At 40.5% G+C, this 20,493-nt stretch overlaps 1 protein-coding gene across 1 annotated transcript in view; it reads right to left on the reverse strand.

Annotated features, from left to right (window-relative positions):
- Window positions 1-20,493, reverse strand: part of drc3 (dynein regulatory complex subunit 3) — a 59,182-nt gene that overhangs the window by 33,271 nt on the left and 5,418 nt on the right. The window contains exons 2-7 of the mRNA XM_060840291.1: window positions 13,837-14,014; window positions 13,048-13,164; window positions 12,257-12,423; window positions 11,979-12,125; window positions 7,524-7,643; window positions 1,252-1,364 (exon numbers count right to left, since the gene is read on the reverse strand). Of these exons, the coding sequence (XP_060696274.1) occupies window positions 1,252-1,364; window positions 7,524-7,643; window positions 11,979-12,125; window positions 12,257-12,423; window positions 13,048-13,164; window positions 13,837-13,996 (824 nt within the window). The 5' untranslated portion in view covers window positions 13,997-14,014. The remainder of the gene's footprint in view (window positions 1-1,251; window positions 1,365-7,523; window positions 7,644-11,978; window positions 12,126-12,256; window positions 12,424-13,047; window positions 13,165-13,836; window positions 14,015-20,493) is intronic.

Here is a 20,493-nt window from a genome sequence, read left to right on the forward strand (position 1 = left end):
ATAATGATTAAGAGCATAAACCCTGACTGATTCTCAACTCAGGGTGCAGACAGAACTCCAGCTGAGATCAGCCAGAACAGAATGATTAGCGCAAGTCGTATTTTCCTATTTTGTAAAGCCTGGCTCTTCCCAAGCTAAATTACTTTATCTGCTCTAAAATTGAAGTTTAAAAGAGATATTTGTAAGTTTCTACTGTTCAAAAGGAAGCTAAAAAAAAAGACAATTTCACAATTCCAGGCATATCAAATAACTTTACTTCTAAAGAAATATTTTTGAAGTGTTGTCACTGTTATAATGTAGCAGTCAATTAGTGGACAGCAAGTTCTCTCAAACGATGTAAACAACCAGATAATTCACTTTTCCAGCATTGATTGAGGGATTTATATTATTTCAGTTCATTCCTTTCCAATATTAGACAAATTACCAATGGAGACTGCCACAGTGGGCCAGCTAATTAATGAAATCAACAGCCAAGTCATATGAATCAGGGCAAGTATAAAACACAGAGAAATGTAGAGACAAGTGGACAGGTCAGAGGACCTCCTCATAGGCCTGATTAAAGTAGCTATTTATAGGTTGAGGCAGTGGGCTGTGGAGGGGTATATTAATTCCTGATTACCTGCATCTCTCCTGTGGCAACCTCCAAGCCTGGGTATTCTTGAGAGGAAGGATCCAGTGTTCACTAGTATCCTTAAGGCTCTTTGAAAGAGATGGTAACTGCAGGGAGCTCACACTCCAACACTATTTTGATTAAATTCCCTCCCTTGATTGTCCCACCATTTTGATATTTGTTTTTGTTACACAGTCTCATGTGTTGTTTGTTAATTAGGTGACTGGGTGATTTAATGGTGGGTTCTTAAAAGAAAACATAGGAAGGCTCTTGTGGTACAGTGGTAGTGCTTTTGCCTCTAACAGAAGGTCCAAGTTGAAATTCCACCTATGCTAGAAGTGTTTCAAAGCATGTTGAAACAAATTGATTAAAACAATGTAGGCAAAATGCTAGTAGTATGATTCTATTAGCACGATTGTCAAGAAGGTTCCGTCACATCTTATGGATATGGATTGGGCTCAAGGTTAGTTCTTTGCATTGGTTTGGGGCATTGAAGTTTGCTACTGACCTACAATTATTCTCATGTGTGATTTTGTAAATCTGAGTTCATTAGTCACGAGTGTAAATATTAAATAAAGATGGAACAAACTTAATTGGAGATTGATATCCTTCAGGCATAAACGACCTTAGTAAAGGGATATATGTCCAAAAATTCGGTCACTCCAGGTAACATTAAAAGCTTTGGTGCTTCAGGATCTTCTGAGAACATTGTGTTAAACAGTCCAGGTCCATTCAAATATTCTACATAGGCGGCCTTAATTTAAAAAAAAGTCATTAAATCAAAAAAAGTTTGCCCATCATAAGCATAATAGCCTAATTCTGAGTACAATTTTAAGTTCCAAGTAGTCATTAAAAAGAGAATTGCTGAGCAGTGAAAATGTCAGCATCAACAAATTGGACATTCGTCACTTGTCGAATTATTCTAGTACACTGAAAATTGCTTACCTCAGCAAAGCAGTAACATAAAATCATTGGGCTTCCAGGCATAGCCTGAGTGCATACTTTGACATCATACTCTCTGTGTTCAGATTAACACTAGTTAATGCACTACAATTAATGAATTATCCATATTATTAATTTGTACAAACTGGAAGTTTTCAAACTGTTTCGATAATTAGATCCATTTATATAACAATTTAGTTTTCTATCTTTAATTATTGGTTGCAGTTCTTTATTTTAGCTTCTTTTGTCTGCAAACAATGTAGGCAAATTATAAAAGGGAATATTAGAAAGGTAAACACGAGAGTATGATGTACTTCATTTTAGTTTTAATAAATGGAGTGGACATTGAAAATTTTAGAACAAGAGGTAGATTAGTGAAGGTTAAGTTCAAGGATGACCACAAAAATGCAGATGTTATAACAGATTAAAGAATCATAGAGATGTACAGCACAGAAACAGACCCTTCAGTCCAACTTGTCCATGCTGACTAGATATCCTAAATTAATCTAGTCCCACTTACCAGCATTTGGCCCATACTCCTCTAAACCCTTCCTATTCACATACCTATCCAGACGCCTTTTAAAATGTTGTAATTGTACTAGCCTCCATCACTTCATTTGGCAGTTCGTTCCATACATGCATCACCCTGTGTGAAAATGTTGCCCCTTAAGTCCCTTTTAAATGTTTCCCCTATCACCTTGAACTTATGCCTTCTAGTTTTGGATTCCTCCACCCTGGGGAAAAGACCTTGGCTATTCACCCTGTCCATGCCCAGCATGATTTTATAAACCTCAATACTCCAGGGCAAATACTTCCAGCCTAATCAGCCTCTCCCTATAGCACAACCCCTCCAACCCTGGCAAAATCCTTGTCAATCTTTTCTAAACCCTTTCAAGTTTCACAACATCTTTCCTATAGCTGGGAGACCAGAATTGCATGCAACGTCCTAATCTTTGTCCTGTAAAGCCCCAACATGGTCTCCCAACTCCTATACTCAATGCATTGACCAACAAAGGCAAGCGTACCAAATGCCGCCTTCAATATCCTGTCGACCTATGACTCCAATTAGAAGGAACTTGCACTCCAAGGTCTCTTTGTTCAGTAACACTCCCCAGGACCTTACCATGAAAGGAATAAGTCCTGCTCTGATTTACCTTTCCAAAATGTAGCACCTCACATTTATCTAAATTAAACTCCATGTGCCATTCTACAGCCCATTGGTCCATCTGATCAAGATCCCGTTGTCCACTATTGTCTTCAAAATTACTAATCATACCTCCTGTGTTCACATCTAAATAATTTATATAAATGGCAAAAGCAATGGACCCAGCAGCGATCCTTGTGGCACACCAATGGTCACAGGTCTCCAGTCTGAAAAGCAACCCACCACCATTACAAAGGATTTGGGAACAAAACAAGAATATATTGGTCGATGACAAATTGTGCGGTATACTGTATCATTTACATGGCAATTGGATGGATTTTCTTCTTCATAGTGTTAAGGACCAGGCCAGACCCCCTCAAAACATTAAGAAAGTAGCCCAGACCCTAACTTTGCTAGTTGTTTTAAGCAGGTGTGGTGTGAATATTCCAGGGGAGAATCAGCTGGTCAAACCACTTAGTTTTAAACAAAACAAAATTTACTTACAAGATTACCAAATAAAACATGAACAAAAGAGTACAGAATACCGAATAACCTAATCTGTCCGAAAATGCCAACAGATCATCCCAACTTAATGATGCTGTTCCAAATATTTGCTACAATCCCCATAAACACCTCTTGGCACAAAAGATAAAATTAAACACTGGTTCTTACAGGATAAAGTTAAAAATCACACAACACCAGGTTATTGTCCAGCAGGTTTAATTGGAAGCACTTAACCTGGTGTTGTGTGATTTTTAACTTTGTACACCCCGGTCCAACACCGGCATCTCCAAATCTTAAAGGATAGTAGTTAGAGAGAGAGAGTACCAGCCTGGACCTGCTTCTTTGGTCCAGCAGCTTTTTTTTCCCACTACTTCTAAACATCAAACCAAATCAGAGCTGGTAGAACTGGCCAATCCCCTTTCATTGTACAAGTGTTTGTCTTTTAAAATTTAAAAGCTTTCTGCCTGAGACAGTATCTGTTAACAATCATCAAATTGGTCTTAAAACCCTTTAGCCCCAGACTTTTCAGAGTCTGTGTTGTTTACGACCTCTCTGAGAAAGAAAATCCAAGGACGGCATAACCTTGTTAAAGAAGCAGCTTTGTCACAATAGTAAGCTGATTCTTGTGGGTATCCTCTTGTTCATGGGTGTCCAAATCAAATTCCTGATGAATTTTCTGTTTGTCAGATGTGAAACACATTGTCTCCAAATAGGTGAGCAACCCACTTGCCCATTTATAGGTCAGTAAAAGATGCAGACTCAATGACCATCAAGAATGTGAATACAACTGAATCACCAGATGCTGGCAAACTTGCCAATGCTGTTTGAAGCTCACTTACTTTGTCTTTGGTTTACAGGATTTCTGCAACAAAGTAGAAGGATTCCTAGCCAGTGGTGACAGGCTGACCTGGTCAATTAACAGTGCCTTATTATACACCAGACTAAGCTAGTTCGTGTACCAGACTTATAAAAACTATCTCAGAGGGAGATTGTGGTCCTAAACTTCCATTGCTAGACACATCACCTTGGGGAATCAATAAATATTCTTCCTACCCCCATCAATTGGGAATGAAGAATCTGCCAATCTGTATGGTTATGGTTACTAACAACAGTTTATATCATACCTAGAAGTAATGGATTATTTTTGCATTCATTCTGCAATCACATGGTGCGCAATAAAGTAATGTCATGTCCAGTCCCAAGTGTACAACTTACCCACTCTCCTCCCGAAAGAGGAAGCGAGTCTATTCCTAGAATGTTCTCCAACTTATTGTCTCTGTTTATCTCATTCCTCTCTAACACACAAGACTACAATTGGACCTCCCAAAGAATTTCATCTTACTCGGCATGGATTGTTTCTTTTGTTCATGAGAGATGAGCATCTTTACTTTATCAGCATTTATTGCCTTTTGAGAAGGCAGTGTGAGTCATCAAAGTTTGTGAGAAGATTTGTAGCTCGGGTGCTCGTTGTTGTGGTCCTGTTCGCCAAGCTGGTACTTTTTGTTGCAAACGTTTCGTCCCCTTTCTAGGTGACATCCTCAGTGCTTGGGACCCTCCTGTGAAGCGCTTCTGTGCTGATTCCTCCGGCATTTATAGTGGTGTGTCTCTGCCGCTTCCGGTTGTCAGTTGCTGTCCGCTGCAGTGGCCGGTATATTGGGTCTAGGTCGATGTGTTTGTTGATAGAATTTGTGGATGAGTGCCATGCCTCAAGGAGTTCCCTGGCTGTTCTCTGTTTGGCTTGCCCTATAATAGTGGTGTTGTCCCAATCGAATTCATGTTGTTTGTCATCTGAGTGTATGGCTACTAAGGATAGCTGGTCATGTCATTTCATGGCTAGTTGGTGTTCATGAATGTGGGTTGTTAGCTGTCTTCCTGTTTGTCCTGTGTAGTGTTTTGTGCAGTCCTTGCATGGGATTTTGTACACTACATTGGTTTTGCTCATGCTGGGTATTGGGTCCTTTGTCCTGGTGAGTTGTTGTCTGAGCATGGCTGTTGGTTTGTGTGCTGTTATGAGTCCTAGTGGTCGCAGTAGTCTGGCTGTCAGTTCGGAAATGTATCGTAGTGTGGCCAGTCCTTTGGGTTGTGGCTTGTCCTCGTTCCGTTGTCTTTCCCTTAGGCATCTGTTGATGAAATTGCGTGGGTATCCATTTTTGGTGAATACCTTGTATAGGTGTTCTTCTTCCTCATTTTGTAGTTCTGGTGTGCTGCAGTGTGTTGTAGCCCTTTTGAATAATGTCCTGATGCAGCTTCGTTTGTGTGTGTTGGGGTGGTTGCTTTCATAGTTCAGGACTTGGTCTATGTGTGTGGCTGTCCTGTATACCTTCGTGTTGAATTCTCCATTCAGGGTTCTCTGTACCATCATGTCTAGGAATGGGAGCTGGTTGTCCTTTTCTTCCTCTCTCATGAATCGGATTCCTGTGAGTGTGGCGTTGATGATCCGGTGTGTGTTCTCTATTTCTGTGTTTTTAATGATTACAAAGGTGTCGTCCACGTATCTGACCCAGAGTTTGGGTTGTATTTGTGGTAAGACTGTTTGTTCTAACCTTTACATTACTGCTTCTGCTCTGAGTCCAGAGATCGGTGAGCCCATGGGTGTTCCGTTGATTTGTTCATATATCTGGTTGTTGAATGTGAAGTGTGTTGTGAGGCACAGGTCCAGTAGTTTAAGTATGCCGTCTTTGTTAATAGGTTCAACATCCTGTTGTCTGTTCTGTATGTCCAGCAGGTTGGATATTGTTTCTCTGGCTAGGGTTTTGTCAATAGAGGTGAACAATGCCGTTACATCGAATGAGACCATGGTTTCTTCCTTGTCTATGTGTATATTTCTGATGATGTCCAAGAATTCTTGTGTTGACTGTACAGAGTGTCTGGATCCGCTGATCAGATGTTTCAGTTTCTGCTGTAGCTCTTTAGCCAGTTTGTGTGATGGCTATGGAAAAAATCCCATGCAAGGACTGCACAAAACACTACATAGGACAAACAGGAAGACAGCTAACAACCCGCATCCATGAACACCAACTAGCCACGAAACGACACAACCAGCTATCCTTAGTAGCCACACACTCAGATGAAAAACAACATGAATTCGATTGGGACAACACCACTATTATAGGGCAAGCCAAACAGAGAACAGCCAGGGAATTCCTAGAGGCATGGCACTCATCCACTGATTCTATCAACAAACGCATCGACCTAGACCCAATATACCGGCCACTGCAGCAGACAGCAACTGACAACCGGAAGCGGCAGAGACACACCACTATAAATGCCGGAGGAATCAGCACAGAAGCGCTTCACAGGAGGGTCCCAAGCACTGAGGATGTCACCTAGAAAGGGGACGAAACGTTTGCAACAAAAACTCCCAGCTCAGCGAACAGAACCACAACAGTGCGAGTCATCTTTTTGAACCGTTACAGTCCATCTAGTGCATGTAGACCTATAGTGCTTTTATGGAAGGAGTTCCAAGATTTTGACCCATTTTGAAGAAATGTGATATTGTTGCAAGTGGTGTGTGACTTGACGAGGGAGGGGACTTGCAGGTAACAGTGTCCTATACACCATTTGAAAGGTGCTGTGAAAAGAGACTTTGCAAGTTACAGCAGTTCATCTTGTAGTTGGTACACACTGCAGCCACTGTGCATTGATTATAGGCAGGGAGCAAATATTGAAGATGGTGCATAGAGTACTGATCAAATAGGTTACTTTGTCCTGGACAGTGTCAAACTCTTTGGGTATTGTTGAAGCTGCATTCATTGAAACAATGAGTACTCCACCACACTCTTAATCTATCTCTTGTAGATGGTGGACAGGCTTTGTGGACTCAGGAACTGAGTTACTTGCATCAGAATTCTTAGCTTCATATCTGCTATTATAACTGTTGTATTTATAAGGTTGATCCAGTTCAATTTCTGGTCAATGGTAATCTTCAGGACGCTGATGGATGGAGATTCAGTGACATCAAAACCATTGTACATCAAGGCGTAACAGTTATATTTATCTCATTGGAGATGTTCTTGCCTGATATTGTGAGAACCTTTGCTGATTTATCTTTGTTTTCTCAATTTTGAATTCTGATCTGGAAATGAGCTGTCATTGCACACATGTTACTTTTCAGTAAATGACACTGAACAGGGCTTAAGGGAGAAAAGTACGCAGTGGATTTGATTTTTCCCTTTCAGTTTGTTTTTATTGCTTCCCTGAATTAGATCAAGATATTAATTTGAAATGAAGTATGTATTACAAGGAACTGAACATTCACTAAAAAAGATTATGTGAAGATGTGATTGCTAATGTATGCTTAGTTTATACAAGAGGCTTTCTTACCTTATGTAGAGCCAGTTCCTCCTCTTGTAACCTTATCTTCTCGAGCTTTTTAAATGCTATGTCTTCATGGTACATCAAATTTGCAACAGCACTGTGATGCTTTTCTAAAGCAATTTCTTTCTATAACAAATAGAGATTTTTGAATTCATGACTTTTGCAAACAATATTTTCTTTTCTACTTCCTTTGATATCTGAGTAAGCTATCATCAATATTACAGTGCATGTGACTGGTAACTGCACTTTGATCTATGTCAAAATGGTGAATCTAGACGCCTCAAAATTAAAGATTTAAGAAGTACTTTTCATGACCTCAGGATGTTGCAAAGCCCTTCATAGCCAATTAATTGTTTTGAAATGTAATCACTGTTGTAATGCAAGAAATGTGGCATCCAATTTGCATACATGCTCTCGTAAACAGGCCAATAATGATGAGCAGATAATCTGTTTTAGTCATGTTGGTTAAGGGATATATGTTTGCAAAAACACCAGAAGGAACTAATCTGTTCATCTTTGAAATAATGATTTGATATTTTTAGATCCAGCGGAAACATCTAATACTGTAGGACCTGAATTTAGTAATATATTTAAAAGATAGCACCACCAACATTCCTTCAGCATTGCACTGGAGTGTCAGCTCAGATTTTATATGTAAGTTTCTAGAATGGTGCTTCCACTCTATCAACTGACTCAGAGTCAAGAAAGCTACAAATTGAGCAAAGGCTACAGTTAAAACATTGAGGATGCATTCTCTTCTTGCTGGTGTGTGGATTCAGGTCTGAACTTGGCACCATCCTACTGAGGTGTAGCTGAGGTCTGGAATTCTGCTTGGCAGATCTTAACATGCTTTCCCACAGTCTATGACCCTTTCACACAGCATGTTACATCCCTGATAGAATAAATATATTTTTTAAATTCTCTTATTTTTTCTTCTCTGTCCTACTGTAATTGTGGTGATACATAGAAATAATAGTTTTGTTAAACTCCAGTAAACAGTACCATTCACTTACAAAAATGGGGATCCTTTTCCTATTAATTTCTTTCCTTCCTCCAATGCTAATAGAAATGGGCTCCTTGCTGGTGTTACAGATAAATGGTTACCATCCATTGTGAACCTACTCATTAATTATCAATAGGCAACTTGATGACAGGAGACATCACTGGTATTCTCATTTTCATTTTCTCTTGACAATGTTTATTCTGAGATTGCTGGACAGCATTCAGTAGCTGGAACGATGGGTAATTTCATCCCGTTACAAAGACATCAATATAATTGCATCATTCCACCTATGGTTTTGTTGAGATCTGCTAATTCATCATAGGGGAACCTGGGTCTTTTCTGTTCTCTAAGTTTTACTCATTAATGGCCTTGACCAACTGGTCTCTTCTTCTCTTTTTTGAAAAAAGAATCACTATCAATTCCACGTGATTAAAAATGTATTTGGTGGCCTGGACATTTGTAGACAAAGAAAATATTTATACTTTGTACATGTAGCCTGCAACTTGGGCTTGTGTAAGGGTACTTGTGCACTGAGAGGAGCCTAACTTAAGCCTATTAACACATGGTTGAGATTCACATATTAGAACATAGTCCAATATAGCATGGGAACAGGTCATTCGGCCTACCATGTCTGAGCCAACCATGGTAAAATACTCCCATCTGCCTGCACATGGTCCATATCCCTCTACTCCTTGCCTGGTCATGTCTATGTCTAAATGCCTCTTAAATGTTGCTATTAAATATACTTCTATCGTCTCCCCTGGTAGCGTGTTCTGGGCATCTACAACCCTTTACCAAAAAAAGAACTTGCTTTGCACTCTTCTTTAAACTTTCCCCTCTCACCCTAGACTTATGCCTGTTAGTGTTTGACATTTCCATCCAGGGTAAAAGAACTCTGACTGTCCACCCTACCCATGCCTCTCATAATTTCATGTACTTCTATCAAGTTAGAGAATCTATGTTTGTTGACATGTGTCAAGCAAGTGAATGCTTTCTATTTGATGATAGCAAATTTCTTCAGTGTTATTAGAGCTTCACTCATCCAAGCAAGTGAGGAACATTTCATCACACTCCTGACTTAAGCCTTGATAATAATGGACAGTCTTTTCAGAGTTAGAAGGAAAGTTATTTACTGCAGGATTCTTAGTTTCCAACCTACTTTTGTAGTCACAATTTAAACGGGTATTCCATTAGTTTCTGGTCAAGAGTAACCCCCAAGGTACGGATAATAGGAGCAGAGGTGGGGGGGGGGGAGGGGGTGTTCAGCAATCATAAGATATTTTAACATCAAAGAACAGTGGTTAAATTTGCTCTAGTTGGGTTGGTGTTTGCCTGGCACATGTACAATGTCAATGTTACTTGCTGGTTATCAGCCAAAGACCTAGATATTTTCTGGGTTTTACTGCATTTGGACATGGACTGCTTCAGTATCTGAGGAGTTGTGAATGATATCAAACATACCACAATCATCAGCGAATATTCCTACTTCTGACCTTATGATGGAAGGAAGGTCATTGATAGCTGAAGATGGTTGAGCCGAGGTCACAATTTCGGAGGTATAGTTAGTAAGTTTGTAGATGACATCAAGATTGGTGGTATTGTGGAGACTGAAGAAACTTACCTGGGAATGACAAATCTAAGAAACACCTGAAGTGATATCTTGAATCAGAGATGATTGAATCCAACAACCACACTATCTTCCTTGTGCTAGGTATGACTCCACCTGTGAATTCTCATGGATTCCAGTTTTGCTAGGGGTCCTGATTCCCACTAACTCTAGTTTTGCTAAGGCTCCTTGATGTCACACTCAGTCAAGTGCTGTTTTGGTGTTAAGGGCAGTCACTCTTACCCCATCATGCTACTGGAAATCCATTTGATTATGCTCGAAACATTGAGTGATGGGGGACTTTGTTGAATGGAAAAATTCATCACGTTAGGGTAGGGAGAAGAGATCCTGCGAAAACCAAGAACTCGAGATTTTTAAAGACAAGACAACTGTTCTGCCAATAGAGCAGCATGTATAAACATAGCATTGAGAACTTCCCATTATGTCGAGGAGTTAATAAGGAATAACTGCTCTGAACTTTAATCTGTTAGTTGCCTCCTAAGTAATGTTTAATCAAAACTAATTGTAGTTTGTTCGAAACCATTAAATGTTAAAAGGTGAAATCTTGTTGTATGATTCTTTCTAAAAGGTACTGGAATATTCATATCAATGTTAGAAAGTTATCATAATAATATGTAAAATGGTCACCAGGGTAAGGCACCAAAGAATGGCTTAGTTCTTGTGGTGCAATGGTAATATCCTTACCTCTGAGCCTGGAGGCCTTGGTTCAAGTTCCGCGTTGACCAGATAGAGTCATAGAGATGTACAGTACAGAAACAGACCCTTCAGTTCAACTTGTCCATGCCAACCAGATGTCCTAAACTAATTTAGTCACTTTTGCCAGTACTTGGCCCATATCCCTCTAAACCTTTCCTATGTATATAACCATCCAGATGCCTTTTAAATGTTGTAATTGTACCAGCCTCCATCACTCCCTCTGGCAGCTCATTTCATACACATACCGCCCTCTATGTGTAAAAGTTGCCCCTTTGGTCCCTTTTTAATTTTTCCCCCTCACCCTAAAACTATGCCTTCTTGTTCTGGACTCTCCCACCCCAGGGAAAAGATCTTATCTATTTACGCTACCCATGCCCTTCATGATTTTATAAACCTCTGTAAGGTCACCCCTAAGCCTCCAATGCTCAAGGGAAAACAACCCAAGCCTATTCAACTTCTCCCTGTGATGTCTCTGAACAGGTTACTGGAAAATATCTACACTTAGAGGAATATTAGGGTACTTCAGAGGCTGTGAACATAACAAACACTACCTTGGAGAGGTCTGGATTCAGTTACTGAACAGACCAGATAAGAATGGTTCCTGTCATTTCTACATACAAAAAAAAGACTGGGTGCCATTGCTAAGAGTCCTATATCAGCAAGGATTCAATGCCATAGGGAAAGGAAGTGGTTAGGGGAAAAAATTGACAGTGTTCAAATGGCCAATGTTTCTTGAAAGCTAAAGATTTACATCATGCTCCCAACACAAAGAAACCTTAGCAATGCAGATTTTTAATGGTTAGGAATAAAAGATTATTTGTTGGCTTCAAATACTTATTAAATGGTTGAAACAGGGATTCTCAACACTGAAGAGTTTCAGAAAATATGTTTACATTAGTGGTACAAAAAGATTGGAATTCACTCAAGAAGACATAAACCTGAAGCTCTTCGATATTGTTAGCAGCGGGCACATTTGGCTATAGTTCATTTTGTTTAAATAGTTATCTACACTTAGAAAATTGAATGCAAAATAGGTGTTATGTCACATGAAACAAGTCCTTCATTATCACCACCTAGCATATCATTACAACCCAACATAAAGTTTACCTCTGGTCTATTCTTATTAAACACTCACTGTGGTCTTTTCTATTAATCTGAAATCCAGATACATCAGTATAGGCAGGTAGGCAGGAATGTACATGCTATACTGCTCATCTTCACACATTGGATTGCCAGCTAGGTTTAGTGTGCGCAGCCTCTTAAATCTTCTGAGATAGATAATCTGCAAGAACAAATTTCTTGTAATTTAGAAAATGGCATAGTAATATTAAACATTGGAAAGAATATATCATAAAATCAAAAAAATATTTTGGGTGGCGGAAGGGAATTATAATCCCCACTTAAATTGCTCACATTTTCCAGTTTATCGATGTGATTTTTTCCAATAGAGAAGACTTGCAGGTTTACTAATGAGTCCATATTTTCAATTTTGGAAATTCTGTTACTGTACAGACTGAGGTCTTCCAGCTTAACCAGTTCATCCAAGCCTTCAATTATCTCAATGTTATTAAAGGACAAATCTAGAAGAAAAATAAATTAACAATTTCCCCTCACTGACAACACTCCTTTCCTTTATGTTTACAGTTCTAAGATACTATCAGCTTTCCAGGACCTTGTCTAGGTATTCATCATTTGTGTGTTTAGACAATTATTGATCTCCATATTGTTAACTGGCAGGAGTACTTTCAATATTTGATTTTGCGGCCTGCTTGCTTCTGCACAAATCAGAGGGCAAAAAGCACCTTTTCTAATGCAAAACTATTTCTCAGTTTTTTTTTCAGTTTTCCCCTCGTCTTTCAAAAAGCAAGGTCTGGAGTTTGTTCTAATTGACATTGAATGCCCTCCTTACCCAAGTAGTCTTTTTGTATGAACCCAAATAGTGCACACTGGTTGGCTCATTCACTCTGGAGGATACAATTAAATTTTCACTCAACTGACACATACCCACTTCCAGCAGGAACACATCAGCAAGTCCAATTATGGTGATTCTGAATTAGAAAAACATATTAAGTAATTCTGGTCTGCCATTCAATTAATTAAAGACTGATTTGTCATTTCCACAGCTGTCTTTTTCATTAGCGAAAATATAGCTGAACAATAGCAAAGCTAAGATATTTGATTGTACTGTGTTCTTTAGCACTTACCTAGCCACATGATGTTGGTCAGAGTGTTCAGTCCCTCAATTTTTTCAATTACGTTATTGTCTAACTGGAGTTTGGTCAGTGTTTTGAACTGCCACAGATTATCAATCTTCAGTATATCTTGAACAGGGAGATCAATCAGAGATTTTAGAACACAAATAATGATAAAATAAATATCTGTACAAATACTTTCTTTGGGGGCAGGACTGCTTTTCAAGATAATTCCAATTTAGAATTTATTCCAGTTGACCACTTGATGCCCACTTCTATGTTATTATTTTTCTTTCAAATATCCGGTTATTCTAAACATAATTCCAGCTTTGTCAATCCATCAAAAGTTTGCAGCTTTCTGCAGTGTCAAAACTTTGACACTTGCCCTCCTTCACCTAAGTGCCTTCAGCTTTGTTAGCCTGATTATCTGAGACACTTTCCCTAAACCTCTCTTTCCACTTCTCTGTCTTTCAAAATCTTTTTTTAAAAACCCACTTATTAAGTCAAGCTTTTGGCTACCACCTCTAATATTCTGACTACAAGTCAAATTCTGCTCCTTTTTCCTCAGGCCTCCCATCTCTGAATAACACTGAGATATATTTTTTACATTCAGTTGACTTCATAAATTTAAATTAAATTAGCAGTCAAAGTTATAATCACAGGCATTCAGATCAAATGAGTTATTTTTCAAATATGTATATAATATGCAAGTATTCATTCTCTGTAAATTATTTTATCAATAATACAATCTACGAACATCCTGTTTATCTAGGTCATAAAAGATATTGATCTAAAGCATACTTCTGTAATCCAGTTGAAGATGTTTTACATCTTTGAATTCAATTCCTTCTAACTGGGCTATTTGCCCAGCTCTTCCTGACGGTCCCTGTTTCTTCACTGCCTCTTCAAGCATTTCATCATCAATGACACTGGGCTCAATTGTTTTATAAAGTCGGCTCATTTTGAATGGTTGTATTTACTTAAGAGATGAAAAAAGGTATATGTTAGAAGGAATATTCATCTCATGCATTACATTATAAGGAACAGACAACAAATGTCTAGTGTTGCTGCAATGATCAATAGTTGTCACAGAGAGCATTCATCTTCCTTTGCAAAGAAGCAAAGCAAAAGTGTATGTCTCCCTCATATATTACCACACGTTTTAACTGATGATTAAACAACTCTACTTTCCCTCTCCACTTGCTTGACAATGGAGTCTTGCAAAATAATTGTTATTTAATTTTTTTTAAATGATGCAGAAACTAACAGTAGTAAATTGCAAGATATTTAAATGCTTCTTGAAATTTTTATGCGTTACTAAAAATATCCAGTAGGACTTGCCTGCCTTCAATTTCCTCAGTGTTTCCTAGTTAGGGAATAGAAAAATGTGTCGTTTTTGGCAGTCTTGCTGTTGAACACTTAGATGTATTTATTGGTTTGGTTGATACCTGCACCACATAATGCATTACTGAAACAACACAAAATTCTGCAAATGCTAGCAATCTTAAATAAAAATAGGAAATGCTGGAAATATTCAGTAAGTCAGACAGCATTTAATCTGAGGTTCCTGACTTCACACGTTGTCTGATGTGAAGCTTTGTGCATGGGAAATCATATCTCACAAACTTGATTGAGTTTTTTGAAGATGTGACTGCAGAGATCAGTGCTGGAACCATCGTTCTTCATCATTTATGTACATGATTTGGATGACAATATATGGAGCACGGTTAGTAAGGTTGTGGATGACACTAAAATTGGTGGTATAAATACAGTGATGGAGGTTAATTAAGAGTACAACAGGATCTTGATCAGCTGGACCATGGGTGGAGGTTGCATTTATCCAAGTTAAACTCCATCTGCTAATGTGTTACATTTTGGTAAGACAAATCAGGCAGAACTTGTACAGTTAATGGTAGGGCCCTTGAGAATGGTGTTGAACAGAGAGACCAATGGGTTCAGGTACATAGTTTCTTGAAAGTGGCATCACAGGTAGACAGGGTGGTGAAGAAGGCGTTTGGCATGCTTGCCTTCATTGATCAGACGTTTGAGTGTAGGAGTTGGGACAGCATGTTGTAGCCGTATAAGACATTGGTGAAGCTCTGCTAAAGGAAGGATATTATTAAACTGGAATGAGTGTAGAAAAGATTTTCAAAAGGTGTTAGTGGGATTAGAGGGGTTCAGTTATAAAGGAGAGGCTGGATAGGCTGAGACTTTTTCCCTGGAGCGTAGGAGGTTAAGGGTCACCTTATAGAAATTTATAAAATCATGAGGGGCATTGATAAGGTGAATAGCAAAGTAGTTTCCCCTGCCCTAGGGAAAATACAAGGCCACAGTGGTAAGGTGAGAGGGGAAAGATTTAAAAGGGACCACAGGGGCTGTTTTCCACACAGGGTGTGGTGTGTATATCGAATGAACTGCTAAAGGAAATGGTTGATGTAGGTGAAGTGACAACTTTTAAAAGACATTTCAACAGGCATATGAATAGGAAAAGATTTAGAAGGATATGGGCCAAATGCAGGCAAATGCGACTAGAATAATTTGGGAAAGCTGGTTGGCATGGACGAATTGGACTGAAGGGTCTGTTTTGATGTTGTATAACTCTATGACTATTTTCTGATGCTATTAACATGAAAGTGAGCTCTACTGAGAGGATGGAAAAGTAAAAGCAACAATGAAATTTTGTGATTTGTGGCATTACTGTATAAATCAGATTCCAGTGTGAAACCTGCTTTTTGTTCATCATTGTGGTCAATGATCATGTTAACAAGGCTATCAAAGTACTTTTAACAAATGAACAAGGTGATTACACAAAAGGAGCAAAACACTAACCACTGCACTACTAACAATAATTATTTAAATTGTCTTATTACAAATATCAAAGATAGACATTCAATCCTACTTCCCTCAATGGCAACCTTACAGATATAAAATGTTTAATGAATATCACACTGTCTCCACATTATTGTTCATTTTTCAGTTGCCATGACTATAGTTCATTCTGAAGTTTTCTGTTTACTTATTTCTAAATCACTCAGGATTTCTTTTCTTCTGCCCCATTTATTTTGAGAGTGCGAAACGACACTGCTGATGCTAGAGGTTTTTTTCTCGAATGACTTGCTTGTCTTTGAAAGAAACTTTCAGTTTGCCCTGCGAAATGAATTTGTTTCTGTCTCTTGTGTCGCAGGGCACTTTGTGCTCAGCAATAGCCCCTTATTTTTCTCTCTTCTACCCTTGTTTCTCATGCATGGAACTATTTACATAGAACATAGCACAGTACAGGCTCTTCAGCCCTTGATGTTGTGCCGACCTTTCATCCTACTCTAAGATCAAACTAACCTACATACCCTCCATTACATTATCTTTCACATGCCTGTCCAAGAGTTGCTTAAACGTCCCTAAGGTATCTGACTCTACTACCACTGCTGGCAGTCCACATAGGACAGTCCACCTTCCATAGTTACTGTATTCCCCATTCCTCTGCCTCTGCCGTATCTGCCCCAAGGAGGACCAGTTCCACCTCAGAACACACCAGATGGCCTCCTTCTTTAAAGACCGCAATTTCCCTTCCCACATGGTCAATGATGCCCTCTAACACATCTCATCCATGTCCCACACCGCTGCCCTCAAAACCCACCCCTCCAAACACAACAAGGATAGAACCCTCTGGGTTCTCACCTTCCACCCTACCAACCTCCGCTTAAAGCACATCATCTGCTGACATTTCCACCACTTCCAGAGATATATTTCCCACCCACCCCTTTCCACAAAGACCGTTCCCTCTGTGACGACCTGGCCAGATCCATGCATCCTAACAACCCACCCTCCTCTCCTGGCACCTTCCCCTGCCACCGCAGGAATTGCAAACCCTGCACCCACCTGTTTGTCAAGGACAGTATTACAGTTGCAGATTTGCCGAGAGGTGCGAGGGAGGAGCGAAGGACTTCTGGGAAGGTGAGTCGAACTGTTTAAAAACCTTACTTCAGGCATCGGGACCTCCATTTGCTGAGAGGTGTGAGGGAGGAGCGAAGGACTTCTAGGAAGTCAATTATTTGTGTGGTTGCGTTACCCGAAATACTACTTGGGAGTGTCTCCCACCCATCCTTTGCACCAGATTGGTAAGGTAACGAGTTTATTTTTTATTCCTTATTTTTCAACAGTCTCTTTGGGAATTTAGAATAGTGGGAATGGAATTGAATGTTCCTCCTGCAGAATGTGGGAGGTAAGGGTCACCACTATAACTGCGGGAAGTGCACCCAACTCCAGCTCCTCGAAAACCGCGTTAGGGAACTGGAGCTAGAGCTGAACTTTGGATCATTCGGGAGGCAGAAAGGGTTATTGAGAGGAGTTACAGGGAGGTAGTCACTCCTCAGGTACAAGAAAAAGGCAGATGGATTACAGTCAGGGGATGGAAAGGGAACTGGCAGGCAGTGCAAGGACCCCCTGTGGCCATTCCCCTCAACAATAAGTATACCGTTTTGGATACTGATGGGGGTGACGAATTATCAGGGGAAAGCAGTGAGGCACATGGCTCTGGCACAGAGTCTGTCTCTGCTGCTCAGAATGGAAGGGGGAAGAGGAGCAGAGCAGTAGCAGTCACTGGGGACTCCATAGTTAGGGGGACAGATAGGAGGTTTTGTGAGGACAAGAGAGAATCACGGTTGGTGTTTGCCTCCCAGGTGCCAGGGTTCGTGATGCCTCTGATCGTGTTTTGGGGATCCTTAAGGGGGTGGGGGAGCAGCCCCAAGTCGTGGTCCACATAGCCACCAACAACATAGGTAGGAAGAGAGATGGGGATTTAAGGCAGAAATTCAGGGAGCTAGGATGGAAGCTTAGAGCTAGAATGAACAGAGTTGTTGTCTCTGGTTTGTTGCCCGTGCCATGTGCTAGTGAGGCGAGGAATAGGGAGAGAGAGGAGTTGAACATGTGGCGACAGGGATGGTGCAGGAGGGAGGGTTTTGGATTCTTGGATAATTGGGGCTCTTTCTGGGGTAGGTGAGACCTCTACAAGCAGGATGGTCTTCGTCTGAACCAAAGGAGTACCAATATCCTGGGGAGGAAATTTGCTAAGGATATTGGGGTGGGTTTAAACTAATCCAGCAGGGGAACAGGAACCAAAATTGTAGTCCGAGTACAGAAAATGTTGAGAGTAGGGAGGTCCGAAATCAAGTTTCAGGGACACAAAATGGCACCGGCAAGCAAGAAGTTGGTTTGAAGTGTGTCAACTTCAATGCCAGGAGCACCCAGAATGAGGTGGGTGAACTTGCAGCATGGGTTGGTACCTGGGACTTTGATGTTGTGGCCATTTCGGAGACATGGATAGAGCAGGGAAAGGAATGGTTGTTGCAGGTTCCAGGATTTAGATGTTTCAGTAAGAACAGAGAAGATTTAAAAGAGGGGGAGGTGTGGCATTGTTGGTCAAGGACAGTATTACAGTTGCGAAAGGATGTTTGGGGACCCGTCAACTGAGGTAGTATGGGCTGAAGTTAGAATCATGAAAGGAGAGGTCACCCTCTTGGGAGTTTTCTCTCGGCCTCCAAATAATTCCAGAGATGTAGAGGGAAGGATAGCAAAGATGAATCTCAATAGGAGTGACAGAGACAGGGTAGTTGTCATGGTGTACTTCAACTTTCCAAATATTGACTGGGAACACTATAGTACGAGTACTATAGATGGGTCAGTTTTTGTCCAGTGTGTGTGCAGGAGGGCTTCCTGACACAGTATGTAGACAGGCCAACAAGGAGTGAAGCTACATTAGATTTGGTACTGGGTAATGAGCCCGGCCAGGTGTTAGACTTGGAAGTAGGTGAGCACTTTCGTGATAATGATCACAATTCTGTTATGTTTAGTTTAGTGATAGAAAGGGATAGGTGTATACCACTGGGCAAGAGTTACAGCTGGGGGAAAGGCAATTACGATGCGATTAGGCAAGATTTAGGAAGCATAGGATGGGGAAGGAAACCTCAGGGGATGGGCACATTAGAAATGTGGAGCTTATTCAAGGAAAAGCTCCTGTGTGTCCTAGATAAGTATGTACCTGTCAGGCAGGGAGGAAGCTGTAGAGAGCTTTAGAAAGGAAGTGGAATCTCTGGTCAAGAAGAAGAAGGCAGCTTATTTAGGATGAGATGTGAAGGCTCAGTTAGGGCGCTTGAGGGTTACAAAGTAGCCAGGAAAGATCTAAAGAGAGAGCTCAGAAGAGCCAGGAGGAGACATGAGAAGTTGTTGGCTGATAGGATCAGGGTAAACCCCAAGGCTTTCGACAGGTATTTAAGGAATAAAAGAATGACGAGAATAAGATTAGGGCCAATCAACGATAGTAGTGGGAAGTTATGTGTGGAGTCAGAGGAGATAGGGGAAGCATTAAATGAATATTTTTTGACAGTATTCACCCTAGAAAACGACAATGTTGTCGAGGAGAATACTGAGATACAGGCTACTAGATTAAGTGGGATTGAGTTTCACAAGGAAGAGGTATTAGAAATCCTGCAGAGTGTGAAAATAGATAAGTCCCCTGGGCTGGATGGGATTTATTCTAGGATCCTCTGGGAAGCCAGGGAGGAGATTGCCAAGCCTTTGGTATTGATCTTTGAATCGTCATTGTCTACAGGAATAGTGCCAGAAGACTGGAGGATAGCAAATGTGGTTCCCCTGTTCAAGAAGGGGAGTAGAAACATCCCTGGTAATTATAGACCAATGAGCCTTACTTAAATTGTTGGTAAAGTCTTGGAAAGGGTTCTAAGAGCTAGGATTTATAGTCATCTAGAAAAGAATCATTTGATTAGGGATAGTCAGCATGGTTTTGTGAAAGATAGGTCGTGCCTCACAAACCTTATTGAGTTCTTTGAGAAGGTGACCAAACAGGTAGATGAGAGTAAACCGGTTGATGTGGTGTATATGGATTTCAGCAAGGCGTTTGATAAGGTCCCCACAGTAGGCTATTGTACAAAACGTGGAGGAATGGGATTGTGGGAGATATAACAGTTTGGATCAGTAATTGGCTTGCTGAAAGAAGACAGAGGGTGGTGGTTGATGGGAAATGTTCATCCTGGAGTCCAGTTACGAGTGGTGTACCGCAAGGGTCGGTGTTGGGTGAACTGCTGCTCGTCATTTTTATAAACGACCTGGATGAGGGCGGAGAAGAGTGGGTTAGTAAATTTGCAGATGACACTAAGGTTGGTGGAGTTGTGGATAGTGACGAAGGATGTTGTAGGTTACGGAGAGACATAGACAAGCTGCAGAGCTGGGCTGAGGGGTGGCAAATTGAGTTTAATGCGGACAAGTGTGAGGTGATTCACTTTGGTCAGAGTAACCGGAATGCAAAGTACTGGGCTAATGGTAAGACTCTTGGTAGTGTAGATGCGCAGAGAGATCTCCGTGTCCATGTACACAGATCCTTGAAGGTTGCCACCCAGGTTGACAGCGTTGTTAAGAAGGCAGACGGTGTTTTAGCTTTTATTAATA

This window comes from Hemiscyllium ocellatum, chromosome 20 (assembly GCF_020745735.1).
Source record: "Hemiscyllium ocellatum isolate sHemOce1 chromosome 20, sHemOce1.pat.X.cur, whole genome shotgun sequence".
Taxonomy (NCBI): domain Eukaryota; kingdom Metazoa; phylum Chordata; class Chondrichthyes; order Orectolobiformes; family Hemiscylliidae; genus Hemiscyllium; species Hemiscyllium ocellatum.